The sequence below is a fragment of the Pocillopora verrucosa genome, chromosome 13, assembly GCF_036669915.1.
Source record: "Pocillopora verrucosa isolate sample1 chromosome 13, ASM3666991v2, whole genome shotgun sequence".
NCBI classification, from domain to species: domain Eukaryota; kingdom Metazoa; phylum Cnidaria; class Anthozoa; order Scleractinia; family Pocilloporidae; genus Pocillopora; species Pocillopora verrucosa.
The window spans coordinates 13,877,028-13,891,098 of NC_089324.1; the positions used below are offsets into that span (position 1 = coordinate 13,877,028).

The window sequence follows — 14,071 nt, forward strand, 5'->3', positions numbered from 1 at the left end:
TGTTCGTCCTGTATAGCTCACAGTGCTCTTGATCATTTTTATGAACACTGATTAAAATTCATGGCATGGTTTTACGAAAAAAATATTTGCAGTAAACATGGAGTGTACCTAAAGCAATGTAAAAAAACTTTGATGCTGATAAATTGCTGTATGCACTTATAAGAATTTTAATTCTAGTTTATTTTTTACTTCTAATTAAAACTGGAAAACTTTCCTTCTTCCGGGAAACAAATTAAAACATAAAAAAATAGGGTCGGCGTTTTGGACTCGAATACAATATTTACTGCCTACCCAAAGTAAAACCTTGAAATTGTAATTAGGAACCTAAAGCAAACCACGGAAGCGACGGCAACGAGAATGTTGCCAAACAAAAGATTTAATGAGCAGGACAGTAGCTCAGCACGAGCGCTTTGAAATATTGTACATTTCTCAGCCATCTTCCGCAAAACAACAACGTGACATCGTTAAAATTTGCGTCGTTTGAGAGCGGAAACTGCGACGGAAAATTATTTCAAGTTCCACTGATTTGGAACTCAACCGGCTGGACGTTTACAGCGTCAATTCCATGTTTCTTACGCTCAGCACACTGTTCGAATACAATACCGCATGAGAAATCCTTACAAACAAGCAACTGTCCCTGATCCTAGCCTTGAAAATTGCCACAATATCGTCTAGAGCCTTAGTGGTGATGGTTCTCGACCAATGAGCGCGAGAGAATTTCTACAGTTGTTATCAAAAATGTTTTTGACGGGTGTTCGCTTCAGATGAACAAATCGAGAAGAATTGTGCGCCCAACAAACGGATACGCAGTAAAGGGAACACAAATTTCTAAGAGAACTAATTACTGGGATGCCTGTGGTAGCCCAGTCATAAAACGCCTTTGTTTTTTTTGTCGTCGTTTTCTTTCCTCCGCTACAAAATGGAAAAATTGCGTAATATTAGCCAGTGGTCATTGGGCCCTCAACACCATGGCAACTAACTGTGATCGAATGAAGGTGAAGGTGTTCACATGCTGATCACGTGTGTTATCTTGATGGCGATTGACGTTGTCATGCATGGACAGGGCCGGGTCACATGACGAACCATGAAATTTTTGCTTATAAAACTCTTTTGTCAGTCAATTTGTTTTTGTTCTGGGGTTATTGTTTTGGTAATGGAGATTCAACGATTTGGGTTACGATTACCTGGAGCTTTATGTTGCAAACGCTCAAAATACTTACAGACGCATACACAAGTAATATTGTTCACTGCTTGGAACGGATTGAGCCCCATCCTCAAGGAATTTGTATGCTGTTAGAAGTTAACATCTTAAATGAGCTGATAAACTATTCTGAAGGTCTTCATCAAAATCCAAGTGTTTTATTTGAACTCAAAGGTGTACATATTAATGAAACACAATGTGATATGACAGATATTTCTTATCAACAGTTGTCAGCTGTCCCCCTCGAAGCAAATCATGCAGATGCTGAAATTACAACCATTAATATTCCCTTGTTATGCTGTTGTGCCGCATCTTTTTATAGCATTTTTTTTCCGTTATCATATATTGTGGGTATTGGGAATTCACATACTCTATAGATAGAATCACTAAGCATGCAAACAGGTACAGAGAAAAACTCAATGGCGATAAAAATCCACACACTATCAGCAAGGACACATTGCCTTTAATTTGGAGAAACAAGGAATACAATGATGTACATCTCTTGGTAGCAAATTATTGCTTCAGAATTTAATCACAGGAGGACAAAACTGGGTTTTTAATGTGGATTTCAAATTATTGCCTCAGCTGTATTTTTCAGCACAGTAATATGAAAACAAAAGCAAAAAGTGTTAAGTAATCTATTATAAGATTCAGTCCTGATAGCACACAGGCGACCCAAGCTCCAGCTGTGAGATGATCATCTTGCGCAATAACAGTCATGGCGGAATTATAAGAGTTTGTATGGGAATATTTACGACCGCTCTAAGGAATAAAAAAATATATCAAATCCTCAAAAAAAACACCTCACCTTACTTCCACAGCGTATTGCTTGTTATCTGACCGCTTACTTTGATGAAAAGAACGCATTTTAGCGAGTTGTTCATTTTGAGGTATTCAACGTACACAAGAAAAGCCCAAGGCTGAACACTCCATTTCCAAACGCTCGATCTGAGAAGCGAAAAATTCCAGCACAAAATGACCGGGCGGCCACAAATCCAACGCAGAATCCAAGCACATATACTGTAGTTTCATTTCAATTAACTACAAACTCAATCTTCCTCGTGCAACCGACGCTAAGCCGCAGTTTGCTTCAAAAATTTCCAGTTTAGAGGTTTCTCACAGCCCGCGGCCACATCAACCTTGACACACGATCGTTGACAACCAGCTAGGTAACCTTGCCTCCTTTTTAAACTGAGCCTCGCCGGGGACCCCACTGTAACTTAGCATGAAGAAATTGTCTTAGCACTACGGGTGCCAAGTTACAGTGGGATCCCCGGCAAGGCTCAGTTTAAAAAGGAGGCAAGGTTACCTACATCTGGATTTTGAGAATTTGGTGTATTTTTTATTCCTTAAAGCGGTCGTAAATATTCCCATATAAACTCTTATAATTCCGCCATGACCGTTATTGCGCAAGATGATCATCTCACAGCTGGAGCTTGGGGCGCCCGTGGATAGCACAGCTTTTTCAAAGTAAGTTAGGGATGGCCCATATTATATTTGCTCTGTTTGTAACAGAATACTATACAGAAAAACTGTTATCCAGTTAAAAAAACAAATGTACAACACTTAGCAAGAACTATTTACTGAGTTGTATACCCATGATTCCTCTCCGTCTTGGAACGACCTATCGCCGATGACAACCTTTTTCGAAATAGATGTATGCCCTTGGGTAGACTTGAGCTCGCTATTTCAGTATACTAGTCCAACACCCGTAGTATCACTACAATTGATCCCAAGGATCCATTACCATCCAGGTATCCCAGTTACCCTGCTCACAGGGTCTAGTTTCAAAAAGAATAGGAAAGCGAAGACTGTTATCTGAAATCCTACTCAGATTCTTTGTAAATATTTTCCTTTTTTATACTTGTTTTGCTTCTTTTTGTTCCTATTTAACAGCAGACCTAAAATGTGCAGCTGTGATGAATAACACACAAGGCATCCTCAAAACCATCTGGATAGGTTTGAATGTTGCTAAATATCTTCTCAAGACTGGTCGTGGGCTACGAGCGACTGAGTTATACGATGAAATTTTAATATTACTCCACAATCTGGACGTCACTAATCACCTTAATATCACTGAGGTGATATTCAATGCATACTACCCCATCTCTGGTTACGCAAATGCCGTAAGATACACTAACAAAATTCTTGAAATGTTCCACGAAGCTGGAATACTAACCATACGACTAGCTGACAAATATCTTAAAGAAGGTAAGCTTGCACTGGTTAAAAGAATTTTGGAAAGTGCAGTGAATATCACTAAAACAAATGGCCCATCAAAAGCAGAAAGGGTGGCCTATAGTTACCTTGGATGTACTTTGATATTACTCGGTGAGTATCAGAGAGCTAGAGAATATCTCGTGAGAGCCCTTGCCATAGCTATAGAAATTGGCGACAAAGGCGGAGAAGGTGCATCGTACGGTAGCCTTGGAAATGTGTTTCAATTACTTGGAGAATACCAGAAGGCTAAAGAATATTATGAGAAAGCCCATGCCATCGCTATAGAAAGTGGCGACAAACAAGTACAAAGTACATCGTACAGTCACCTCGGAAGTGTTTTTGAATCGCTTGGAGAATACCAGAAGGCAAAAGAATATTATGAGAAAGCCCTTGCCATCGCTATAGAAAGTGGCGACAAACAAGTACAAAGTACATCGTACAGTCACCTCGGAAGTGTTTTTGAATCGCTTGGAGAATACCAGAAGGCAAAAGAATATTATGAGAAAGCCCTTGCCATCGCTATAGAAAGTGGCGACAAACAAGTACAAAGTACATCGTACAGTCACCTCGGAAGTGTTTTTGAATCGCTTGGAGAATACCAGAAGGCTAAAGAATATTATGAGAAAGCCCTTGCCATCGCTATAGAAAGTGGCGACAAACAAGTACAAAGAAAATCGTACAGTCACCTCGGAAGTGTTTTTGAATCGCTTGGAGAATACCAGAAGGCTAAAGAATATTATGAGAAAGCCCTTCCCATCGCTATAGAAATTAGCGACAAACAAGTACAAAGTAAATCGTACGATAACCTTGGAAATGTTTATAAATTGCGTGGAGAATACCCGAAGGCTAAAGAATATTATGAGAAAGCCCTTGCCATCGCTATAGAAAGTGGCGAAGAACAAGTACAAAGTTCATCGTACAGTAACCTCGGTAGTGTTTTTGAATCGCTTGGAGAATACCAGAAGGCAAAAGAATATTATGAGAAAGCCCTTGCCATTGCTATAGAAAGTGGCGAAGAACAAGTACAAAGTTCATCGTACAGTAACCTTGGAAGTGTTTTTGAATCGCTTGGAGAATACCAGAAGGCAAAAGAATATTATAAGAAAGCCCTTGCCATCGCTATAGAAAGTGGCGACAAAAAAGTGCAAAGTTCATCGTACAGTCACCTCGGAAGTGTTTTTGAAACGCTTGGAGAATACCAGAAGGCTAAAGAATATTATGAGAAAGCCCTTGCCATCGCTATAGAAAGTGGCGACAAACAAGTACAAACAAAATCGTACAGTCACCTCGGAAGAGTTTTTAAATCGCTTGGAGAATACCAGAAGGCTAAAGAATATTATGAGAAAGCCCTTGCCATCGCTATAGAAAGTGGCGACAAACAAGTACAAACAAAATCGTACAGTCACCTCGGAAGAGTTTTTGAATCGCTTGGAGAATACCAGAAGGCTAAAGAATATTATGAGAAAGCCCTTGCCATCGCTATAGAAAGTGGCGACAAACAAGTACAATGTACATCGTACGGTAACCTTGGAAATGTGTTTCAATTGCGTAGAGAATACCAGAAGGCTAAAGAATATTATGAGAAAGCCCATGCCATCGCTATAGAAAGTGGCGACAAACAAGTACAAAGTAAATCGTATGGTAACCTTGGAAATGTTTTTCAATTGCGTGGAGAATACCAGAAGGCAAAAGAATATTATGAGAAAGCGCTTGCCATCGCTATAAAAAGTGGCGACAAACAAGTACAAAGTACATCGTACTGTAACCTTGGAAGTGTTTTTCAATTGCGTGGAGAATTCCAGAAGGCTAAAGAATATTATGAGAAAGCCCTTGCCATCGCTATAGAAAGTGGCAACAAGCAAGTACAAAGTACAACATACAATAACCTTGCAATTGTTTTTCAATTGCATGGAGAATACCAGAAGGCTAAAGAATATTTTGAGAAAGCCCTTGCCATCGCTATAGAAAGTGGCGACAAACAAGTACAAAGAAAATCGCATGGTAACCTTGGAAATGTTTTTGAATCGCTTGGAGAATACCGGAAGGCTAAAGAATATTATGAGAAAGCCCTTGCCATCGCTATAGAAAATGGTGACAAACAAGTACAAAGTACATCGTACAGTCACTTTGGAAGTGTTTATAAATCGCTTGGAGAATACCAGAAGGCTAAAGAATATTATGAGAAAGCCCTTGCCATCGCTATAGATATTGGCGACAAAAAAGTACAAAGTTCATCGTACAGTCACCTCGGAAGTGTTTTTAAAACGCTTGGAGAATACCAGAGGGCAAAAGAATATTATGAGAAAGCCCTTGCCATCGCTATAGAAATTGGCGACAAACAAGTACAAAGTAGATCGTACAGTCACCTCGGAAGTGTTTTTGAAACGCTTGGAGAATACCAGAAGGCAAAAGAATATTATGAGAAAGCCCTTGCCATCGCTATAGAAAGTGGCGACAAAAAAGTACAAAGTTCATCGTACAGTCACCTCGGAAGTGTTTTTGAAACGCTTGGAGAATACCAGAAGGCAAAAGAATATTATGAGAAAGCCCTTGCCATCGCTATAGAAAGTGGCGACAAACAAATACAAAGTAGATCGTACAATCACCTCGGAAGTGTTTTTGAATCGCTTGGAGAATACCAGAAGGCAAAAGAATATTATGAGAAAGCCCTTGCCATCGCTATAGAAATTGGCGACAAACAAGTACAAAGTGCAGTGTACAATAACTTTGCAATTGTTTTTGAATCGCTTGGAGAATACCAGAAGGCTAAAGAATATTATGAGAAAGCCCTTGCCATCCCTATAGAAATTGGCGACAAACAAGTACAAAGAAAATTGTACCGTGACCTTGGAAATGTTTATAAATTGCGTGGAGAATACCAGAAGGCAAAAGAATATTATGAGAAAGCCCTTGCCATCGCTATAAAAATTGGCGACAAACAAGTACAAAGTAAATCGTACAGTGACCTTGGAAATGTTCTTGAATCGCTTGGAGAATACCAGAAGGCTAAAGAATATTATGAGAAAGCCCTTCCCATCGCTATAGAAATTGGCGAGAAACAAGTACAAAGTTCATCGTACGGTAACCTTGGAAATGTTTTTCAATTGCGTGGAGAATACCAGAAGGCAAAAGAATATTGTGAGAAAGCCCTTGCCATCGCTATAGAAATTGGCGACAAAAAAGTACAATGTGCAGCATACAATAACTTTGGAATTGTTTTTGAATCGCGTGGAGAATACCAGAAGGCTAAAGAATATTATGAGAAAGCCCATGCCATCGCTATAGAAATTGGCGACAAAAAAGTACAATGTGCAGCATACAATAACTTTGGAATTGCTTTTAAATCGCGTGGAGAATACCAGAAGGCTAAAGAATATTTTGAGAAAGCCCATGCCATCGCTATAGAAATTGGCGACAAACAAGTACAAAGAAAATTGTACGGTAACCTTGGAAATGTTTTTGAATCGCTTGGAGAATACCAGAAGGCTAAAGAATATTATGAGAAAGCCCTTGCCATCGCTATAGAAATTGGCGACAAACAAGTACAAAGTTCATCGTACGGTAACCTTGGAAATGTTTTTCAATTGGGTGGAGAATACCAGAAGGCAAAAGAATATCATGAGAAAGCCCTTGACATCGCTATAGAAATTGGCGACAAACAAGTACAAAGTTTATGGTACGGTAACCTTGGAAATGTTTTTAAATTTCGTGGAGAATACCAGAAGGCTAAAAAATATTATGAGAAAGCCCTTGCCATCGCTATAGAAATTGGCGACAAAAAAGTACAAGGTTTATTGTACGGTGACCTTGGAAATGTTTTTAAATTTCGTGGAGAATACCAGAAGGCTAAAGAATATTATGAGAAAGCCCTTGCCATCGCTATAGAAAGTGGCGACAAACAAGTACAAAGTTCATCGTACAGTCGCCTTGGAAATGTTTTTAAATTTCGTGGAGAATACCAGAAGGCTAAAGAATATTATGAGAAAGCCCTTGCCATCGCTATAGAAAGTGGCAACAAGCAAGTACAAAGTACAACATACAATAACCTTGCAATTGTTTTTCAATTGCATGGAGAATACCAGAAGGCTAAAGAATATTTTGAGAAAGCCCATGCCATCGCTTTAGAAAGTGGCGACAAACAAGTACAAAGTGCACCATACAATAACCTTGCAAATGTTTTTAAATTTCGTGGAGAATACCAGAAGGCTAAAGAATATTATGAGAAAGCCCTTGCCATCGCTATAGAAAGTGGCGACAAACAAGTACAAAGTGATTCGTACGGTAACCTTGGAAATGTTTTTGAATCGCTTGGAGAATACCAGAAGGCTAAAGAATATTATGAGAAAGCCCTTCCCATCGCTATAGAAATTGGCGACAAAAAAGTACAAAGTTCATCGTACGGTAACCTTGGAAATGTGTTTCAATCACTTAGAGAAGACCATAAGGCAGAAGATTATCGTAAGAAAGCCCTTGCCATCGTTATAGTAAATGGCGACAGGATAGGTGAAGGGGAATTGTACAAGAGCTTTGGAAAAAGTCTCTTGTCACTTAGAAAAACTGTTCAGGCTAAAGTTTATTACGACAAGGCACTCACCATAGCAACAGAAATTGGTGACAGACCATCAGAAATGGAATGTTACGTATGCTTAGCATTTGTGTTGGTTAGCATTCAGGACTATCAGACGGCTAAAGAATATCAAAAGAAAGCGCTGGCCATTAGCATAGAAATTGGCCATATAGTAGACGAATTAGAAATCCTTAGTAACCTTGCACAGACATATCGATCTGTTGGTGAATATGTTGTTGCCGAAGAACTCAGCCAGGAAGCATTGTTTATATCCAGGGAAATTGGAGCCAAAATGTCAGAGTATAAAATTCTTCTCGGAATCACGTCCTTAAAATCTTCGCAATTAAAGCATGAGGATGAAAAGACCTTTCTCCTCGAAAGCATTCAAAGATACGAACAACTGCGAAATTCTCTTGGAGGAAACAAAGAATTTGAAATATCCTTGTTGGAGAAGCATGGTTCTTTTCCCTACAAGAGGCTCAGTGACCTGCTTTGTGATCACGATAGTCCTCGCGACGCTCTTTATGTCGAGGAACTGGCACGAGCAAGAGGTCTTGCAGAATCATTGGCAAGCAAGTTTTCCGTCGTAAACCACATCTCAGCTGATCCAAAATCCTGGTTTGGGATTGAAAACATCGTGAGTAAAGAAAGAGGCTGTGTTTTCTTATACATGTCGTATTTTAAGAGGCATACTCATCTCTGGGTTTTAAAAGGAGATGGAGATATTAACCATCGCATTAGCTCAATCGTGAAAGACAGAAGTCTCATCGCTGAGTCACTTTTCAACGTGGAAGGAATTTTCAAAAAAAGTGCCGTAAAGTTCGGCGTCAAATTGAACGAGAATTGCGAAGGTCGTTCTTTACAAGGTTTTGGAACCAAAGATGACGAGTCACTTCTCCATTTGTGTTACAAACTGATTTTTGCCCCAGTAAGCGATTTACTCACCGAGCCTGAAATCATCATTGTGCCAGAGAAGTGTTCTTACCGAGTCCCATTTGCTGCTTTGCGTGCCGACTCAGCCGGGAAGTATCTGTCAGAGGCGTACAGAATCCGCATCGTCCCCTCTTTGACGACCCTTGGCGTTATTCAGAAATGTCCGGCTGACTATCACAGTCAGACTGGCGCACTGGTAGTGGGTGATCCTGATGTTGGCAAAGTTTATTACAAAGAACGTCTCCAAACCTTTACAGCATTGGCTTCTGCGAGACAAGAAGCAAAGATGGTAGGTCATCTACTTGGTGTTCACCCTTTGTTAGGAGAGTGTGCAACAAAGCAGGCGGTACTTCGAGCCATACATTCGGTGAGTTTGATCCATATTGCTGCTCATGGAGATGCCGAAAGAGGAGAGGTTATCCTTTCCCCTCAGGGTACTGCTAACAAGTTTCCGCAAGAGGAAGATTACATTTTGACAGTCTCTGACATTGCTAAAGTTCAGCTGAGAGCTAAATTGGTAGTTCTTAGCTGCTGTCACAGTGGGCGTGGAGTGTTTAAACAAGAGGGTGTCATTGGAATCGCTAGGGCTTTCCTAGCATCTGGTGCACGTTCAGTGTTGGCAGCATCGTGGGCCATTGAAGATGAAGCGTCAAAGCAGCTCATGGATCATTTTTATGAGCACCTTGCGAAAGGAGAAAGTCCTAGCGAATCTCTCCACCAAATGGTTGAGAAGAAACGGCTACACCAAAATTTCCCAATGGGCTCCATTTGTGCTGATTGGAGATAACGTGACATTTGACTTTACGAAAATGAGGTAAGCTATTGTTTGGTATGTGGTTTTGTGTTGATGGTGTTACATACCTAGAATGGTTACCATAGCTGGCCTGCTAAACGGCCTCGGCAATCTGAGAAAAAAATAAATATCAGCAAGCTAAGATGATTTAGTTTTACATGCCCGAAAAATATCAACCAAGCGACTTCACGTTCAGACACGGCATGACCCTTTAGCTCCCATAATTCCCTTTACCGTCTGACATACAATTCTTATGATGTCAGTTTGGAGAATTTGGTATTGGATCAACTAATAATCTCCTAATTGATATTTTACTTTATTCTCATCACTTCTATGCTTGTTATTGTACTGATATTGTGAGGAGAAATTCTCTCTCGGTCACTCATGGGAGGTAAAGGGTTAAATTTGGTAAACCCTATCCCAAAGGAATTTTTACTCGTGTGCATTGAGTTTTATATTCTACCTCAAATTCTTAATGTTTTTCTTTATCTGAAAATTCTAATTTAGGAAAGCAGAGCAGAGGAAGTACGACGACGAATGAAAGACTAGAAACGGATCCTTTGCGAAGATTATACTTCTGGTGCATTGCCTTAAACAGGACATGTGATACTGTCAACAAAAGAATTGAACTAGAAAGGAGAAACTAAACCAAACCTTTTGAAATGTATGTCAAGATTCTGATTCTAAATCGATTAGAAAAATTGTTAAATGTCATATTTTACAAATTTTCTTACACGAAAACGCTTTTGAATGACAATGGTTTTGATTGAACTGATTTGTCAGAGGACTAGCAGGTTGCGCCAAAGACTCCACTTTGGTAATCAGTAAACGGAACATTTAAACAAAGTAAAACAATAAGGTATATCCAGGAGGAAGTAACTGAAAAAGAAAATTTTTCAGACAGTATTTCATTATGGAGGATCGCTAATTAGTTTAATAGTCTCATCTGAAAATGTTAGGGTTGGGAGAATTAAACGTAGTTATGAAACCCGAGACAGAATTAAAGGTTTCCTTAACCCGTAACTCTCGAGATCTGATCGGTAATTCTCCTCTCTAGCTGCTACGCATATCCTTGTAAATTATTTACGAGAATTTGGTGTTAGATCAAGATAACATCTTCTACCTGATAAGTTTGAAGATTCTCATTAGCTGTTTGCCGGATAATGCAAGTATATTATGGGGAGAAGTTTTATGTTGATCACTTCTAGGAGTTAAAGGGTTAACAGAACCCTTCCAAATAGACACACGGCAATTTGGAATTGGAAACTTCTCAAGAAATATATCGAAGTTAGTCCTCAGAATGTCAGCGTAATTCCAATAGTCCGTTCCAATTTGTTTCCTCTTTTTGCGTAAACTCTTCGATCGAGCACGCACTTAACGAAAAAGTACGAGCTTTTCTTGCCTTTTTCCTGTGCTACGAATTTTCGTGAAACGATGAGTTTTTTCCTTTTTCAAAGGCTGTGTTTTCATTATCTAATCTTGTTCCTGTTTCAATATAAGACAGTGTTCGCTTTCGTTTTTTGCTGATCGAATAGATGAAGTTATCCATGATGAGGACTCGAATCATCTTGACCTACCCCTTTGATCTGTGAAATTGTTGAAAACCTTAACCCTCAAAGTCATTAAACCGAGTTGTGTTTTTACAAGAGAAAAGTCGGCAACTTGTGGACTAGTGTCACTCTTTTATCCCCTGGAAATAATAGTCGTTACCTTTTTAAATTTTCGTACTGTTTTGTTATTCTTCCAGAACTATATTATGTTCTGCAAGCCTTGCTTTAGATTAGCTGGGCACAAAAGTTTTCTTACAAGTAATCAAATATTTTTTAAATATACATCTTAATTATCAAGAGGTCTGGATAGAAGCAGATGTGTAGCGAATTTAAGAAAATGAAGGACACTTTTAAAAACATGTTTTGACAGTTCTTCTGTCATCTTCAGTTCTGAATAATACAAAGTCCAAAGCTGAATTTAAAGTGTGTAACAAAATATCTTAATTACAAATGATGCAAGCCTTAAGCCTTTCATTTCACAGTGTTTTTTTTTTATACGATCTGCGTCTTGCTGTTTATCTTGTGAATTAAATTGTAAATAAACATTTTCATCGTACAAGTTTTCATATGTGTGGTTGGACTTGTTAATAAAACCAAGTCGAGAAGCGACCATCGAAGCTGCATTTCACTCGAAAATCCCTCCAGATAAGCGAATCATAATCACTTAGCCAATTAAAATAACACATTCAAGATAAAGGAGACATTGGGTGGAGGGAGGCGTTCAGAACACTGAAATAGCGCAAAACAATTCGTCAAATTTTGCTACGTCAGAAAATCGCAACAAAAAAAAAAATCGCCAAATACCAGAATATTTGAATACCGAGTCAGAACTCGATGTCATGCCGAAACTACATCTCTGTATATTACGTTTAGTGCAAATAACACAGAAATAACAATTAACAATTTGTTAATTAACGTTTAGTCAGATAATTTTCGATTCGATTGTGATTTTCTGAAGGAGCCAAAGGAGCGTATAAACATCTTTGTCTTAAGATCAAGATGTATCGTTTGAGTTTCATTTTTGGGTGAATTTCACTACTTTTTGACCCTTTTGACCTCAGTATGCTGCGAAACTTTATTGTGCTCCAACAAAGATTTGTAATTTCGCAAACCAGGACTACAAGTGGGTGCGACAACACAACTCTATCAAGAATTTCAACGACTACTTACTCAGCCTTCCCCCCCACGATTTATCTGTGAACACTTCTTAAGGACCGTCGTTATTTATCGCCCGGGAAAGGGGGAAGGGGGAAGGGGGAAGGGGGAAATTTGGAGGATTTTGGTTGTGTCACGAAAAGTTTTACCTGATTTTTCCCCCCCTCCCCTCCCCAAGGCTCTCTAATATTGTTATGATGTTCCCTTAATGGACGTTAACTGACAGTCAATGTTCTATAGTCCCCTCTTAATACCCTGTTGGCGAAAACTGTCCCCCCCCCCAGGCTCTTTAATATTGTTATGATGTTCCCTTAATGGACGTTAACTGACAGTCAATGTTCTATAGTTCCCTCTTAATACCCTGTTGGCGAAAACTGTCCTCCCCCCCTCCCTTCATTCCCCCTGCAAACCATGTGATATCCCCAAAACCCTTCACCTTCCCCTCCCAGGAGATAAATAATAACGACTGGTGTCCTGCCGGAACCATTTTAACCAAAACTGGGTACAAACCATCTCTTAGGAAAACTGATATTTTCTGGGTAGCATTGAAAGAGGTGCAGGTTTTTCCATATTCTTAAGCAAGACACTTGACAATACGTTTACTTATCTTGGTCTTAATTCTACATCGTTCAATATTCCTAAACTTACTTGGACGAACGCAAAGTCTCACCCATACCATAGTCGAATAAAGTATGTCAACGGTCAAATAACCATCTTCCTGACTTTGGTATTCTCCCAATAGAAGTCATAGAGCATTTTCAACAGGATTTCGATTTATAAAGTGGAACGTTCGTTTTGTTGCCTCTCAGACTTTAAGGAGCACTTTTTATAGATTGAAGTATTCTTTAGAATATTTTATTTTCTTCTGTCCTCCCAAATTTTGCCAATCTATTGGGCTACGTTTAGGACCCGTGTTGCGCCTACAATGCACCTCGAAACGCATACTGAATGCAGTTCCCTGTGCAAACGTCTCTCGGCTTGATGGGAGAAGACACGAGTTCTTCTCATTTGTTTCTTTAGAATCTGGAATAGATTCAAGTCGTTTTCAAGACCACTCAACCCATAGAACCGCTCAGAATACCGAGAGGTCTGGGATCTAGATCTGGCTTGGTCATTGTACTGTATTCACAGTGCCTCTCTCCAATGAGGAGTGTAAATGGATACAAATGGACAGCTAAGGAAGCCTGACTAAACGCTGAGAGGTTACCTGCCCTTGGAGGTGTCGGTTAATCTCGTACCCAGATCATATCGTTTAACTTTAACTGAAATGTACAACCGCTTGGCGGTTGATGGTCTGGGTACGAGACTAGGTGTCAGTATGACAATACTTGACTTTATTCCTATCGAAGGCAAACTCCAAAAATTCACAGCTGACAAAGGCTCGAGCTTAAAAGATACACATCGACTACAAGGCTTCGTTCAACGAAAGAAATATCGCATTAGCAACAGTATGATAATTCTGCAGTTTGTCTGTGATCATTTGCGTGAGGTTTTCTGAAGTTTCAAAGACTGGAAGACTTACCTAAAAGAAGTCCCACAGAGAGTCAGGAGTTACAATATTTTCCTGGCTCTCATGATTGTCTTCTTTACGTGGGTCTTGTAATAATACTTTTAAATTAAAAAAATTTTGAGTAGTTATCAATTTGAGGAAA

General features: G+C 39.4%; 1 protein-coding gene across 1 annotated transcript; it reads left to right on the forward strand.

Moving 5' to 3' along the window:
* Positions 1-3,120: 3,120 nt before the first annotated feature.
* LOC136277642 (tetratricopeptide repeat protein 28-like) lies at positions 3,121-9,708 on the forward strand. Its single transcript, XM_066160020.1, has 2 exons — positions 3,121-6,832; positions 6,947-9,708. Exons 1-2 carry the CDS (start codon positions 3,121-3,123, stop codon positions 9,706-9,708), a joined length of 6,474 nt encoding a protein of 2,157 aa, XP_066016117.1.
* The last annotated feature ends 4,363 nt before the right edge of the window (positions 9,709-14,071 follow it).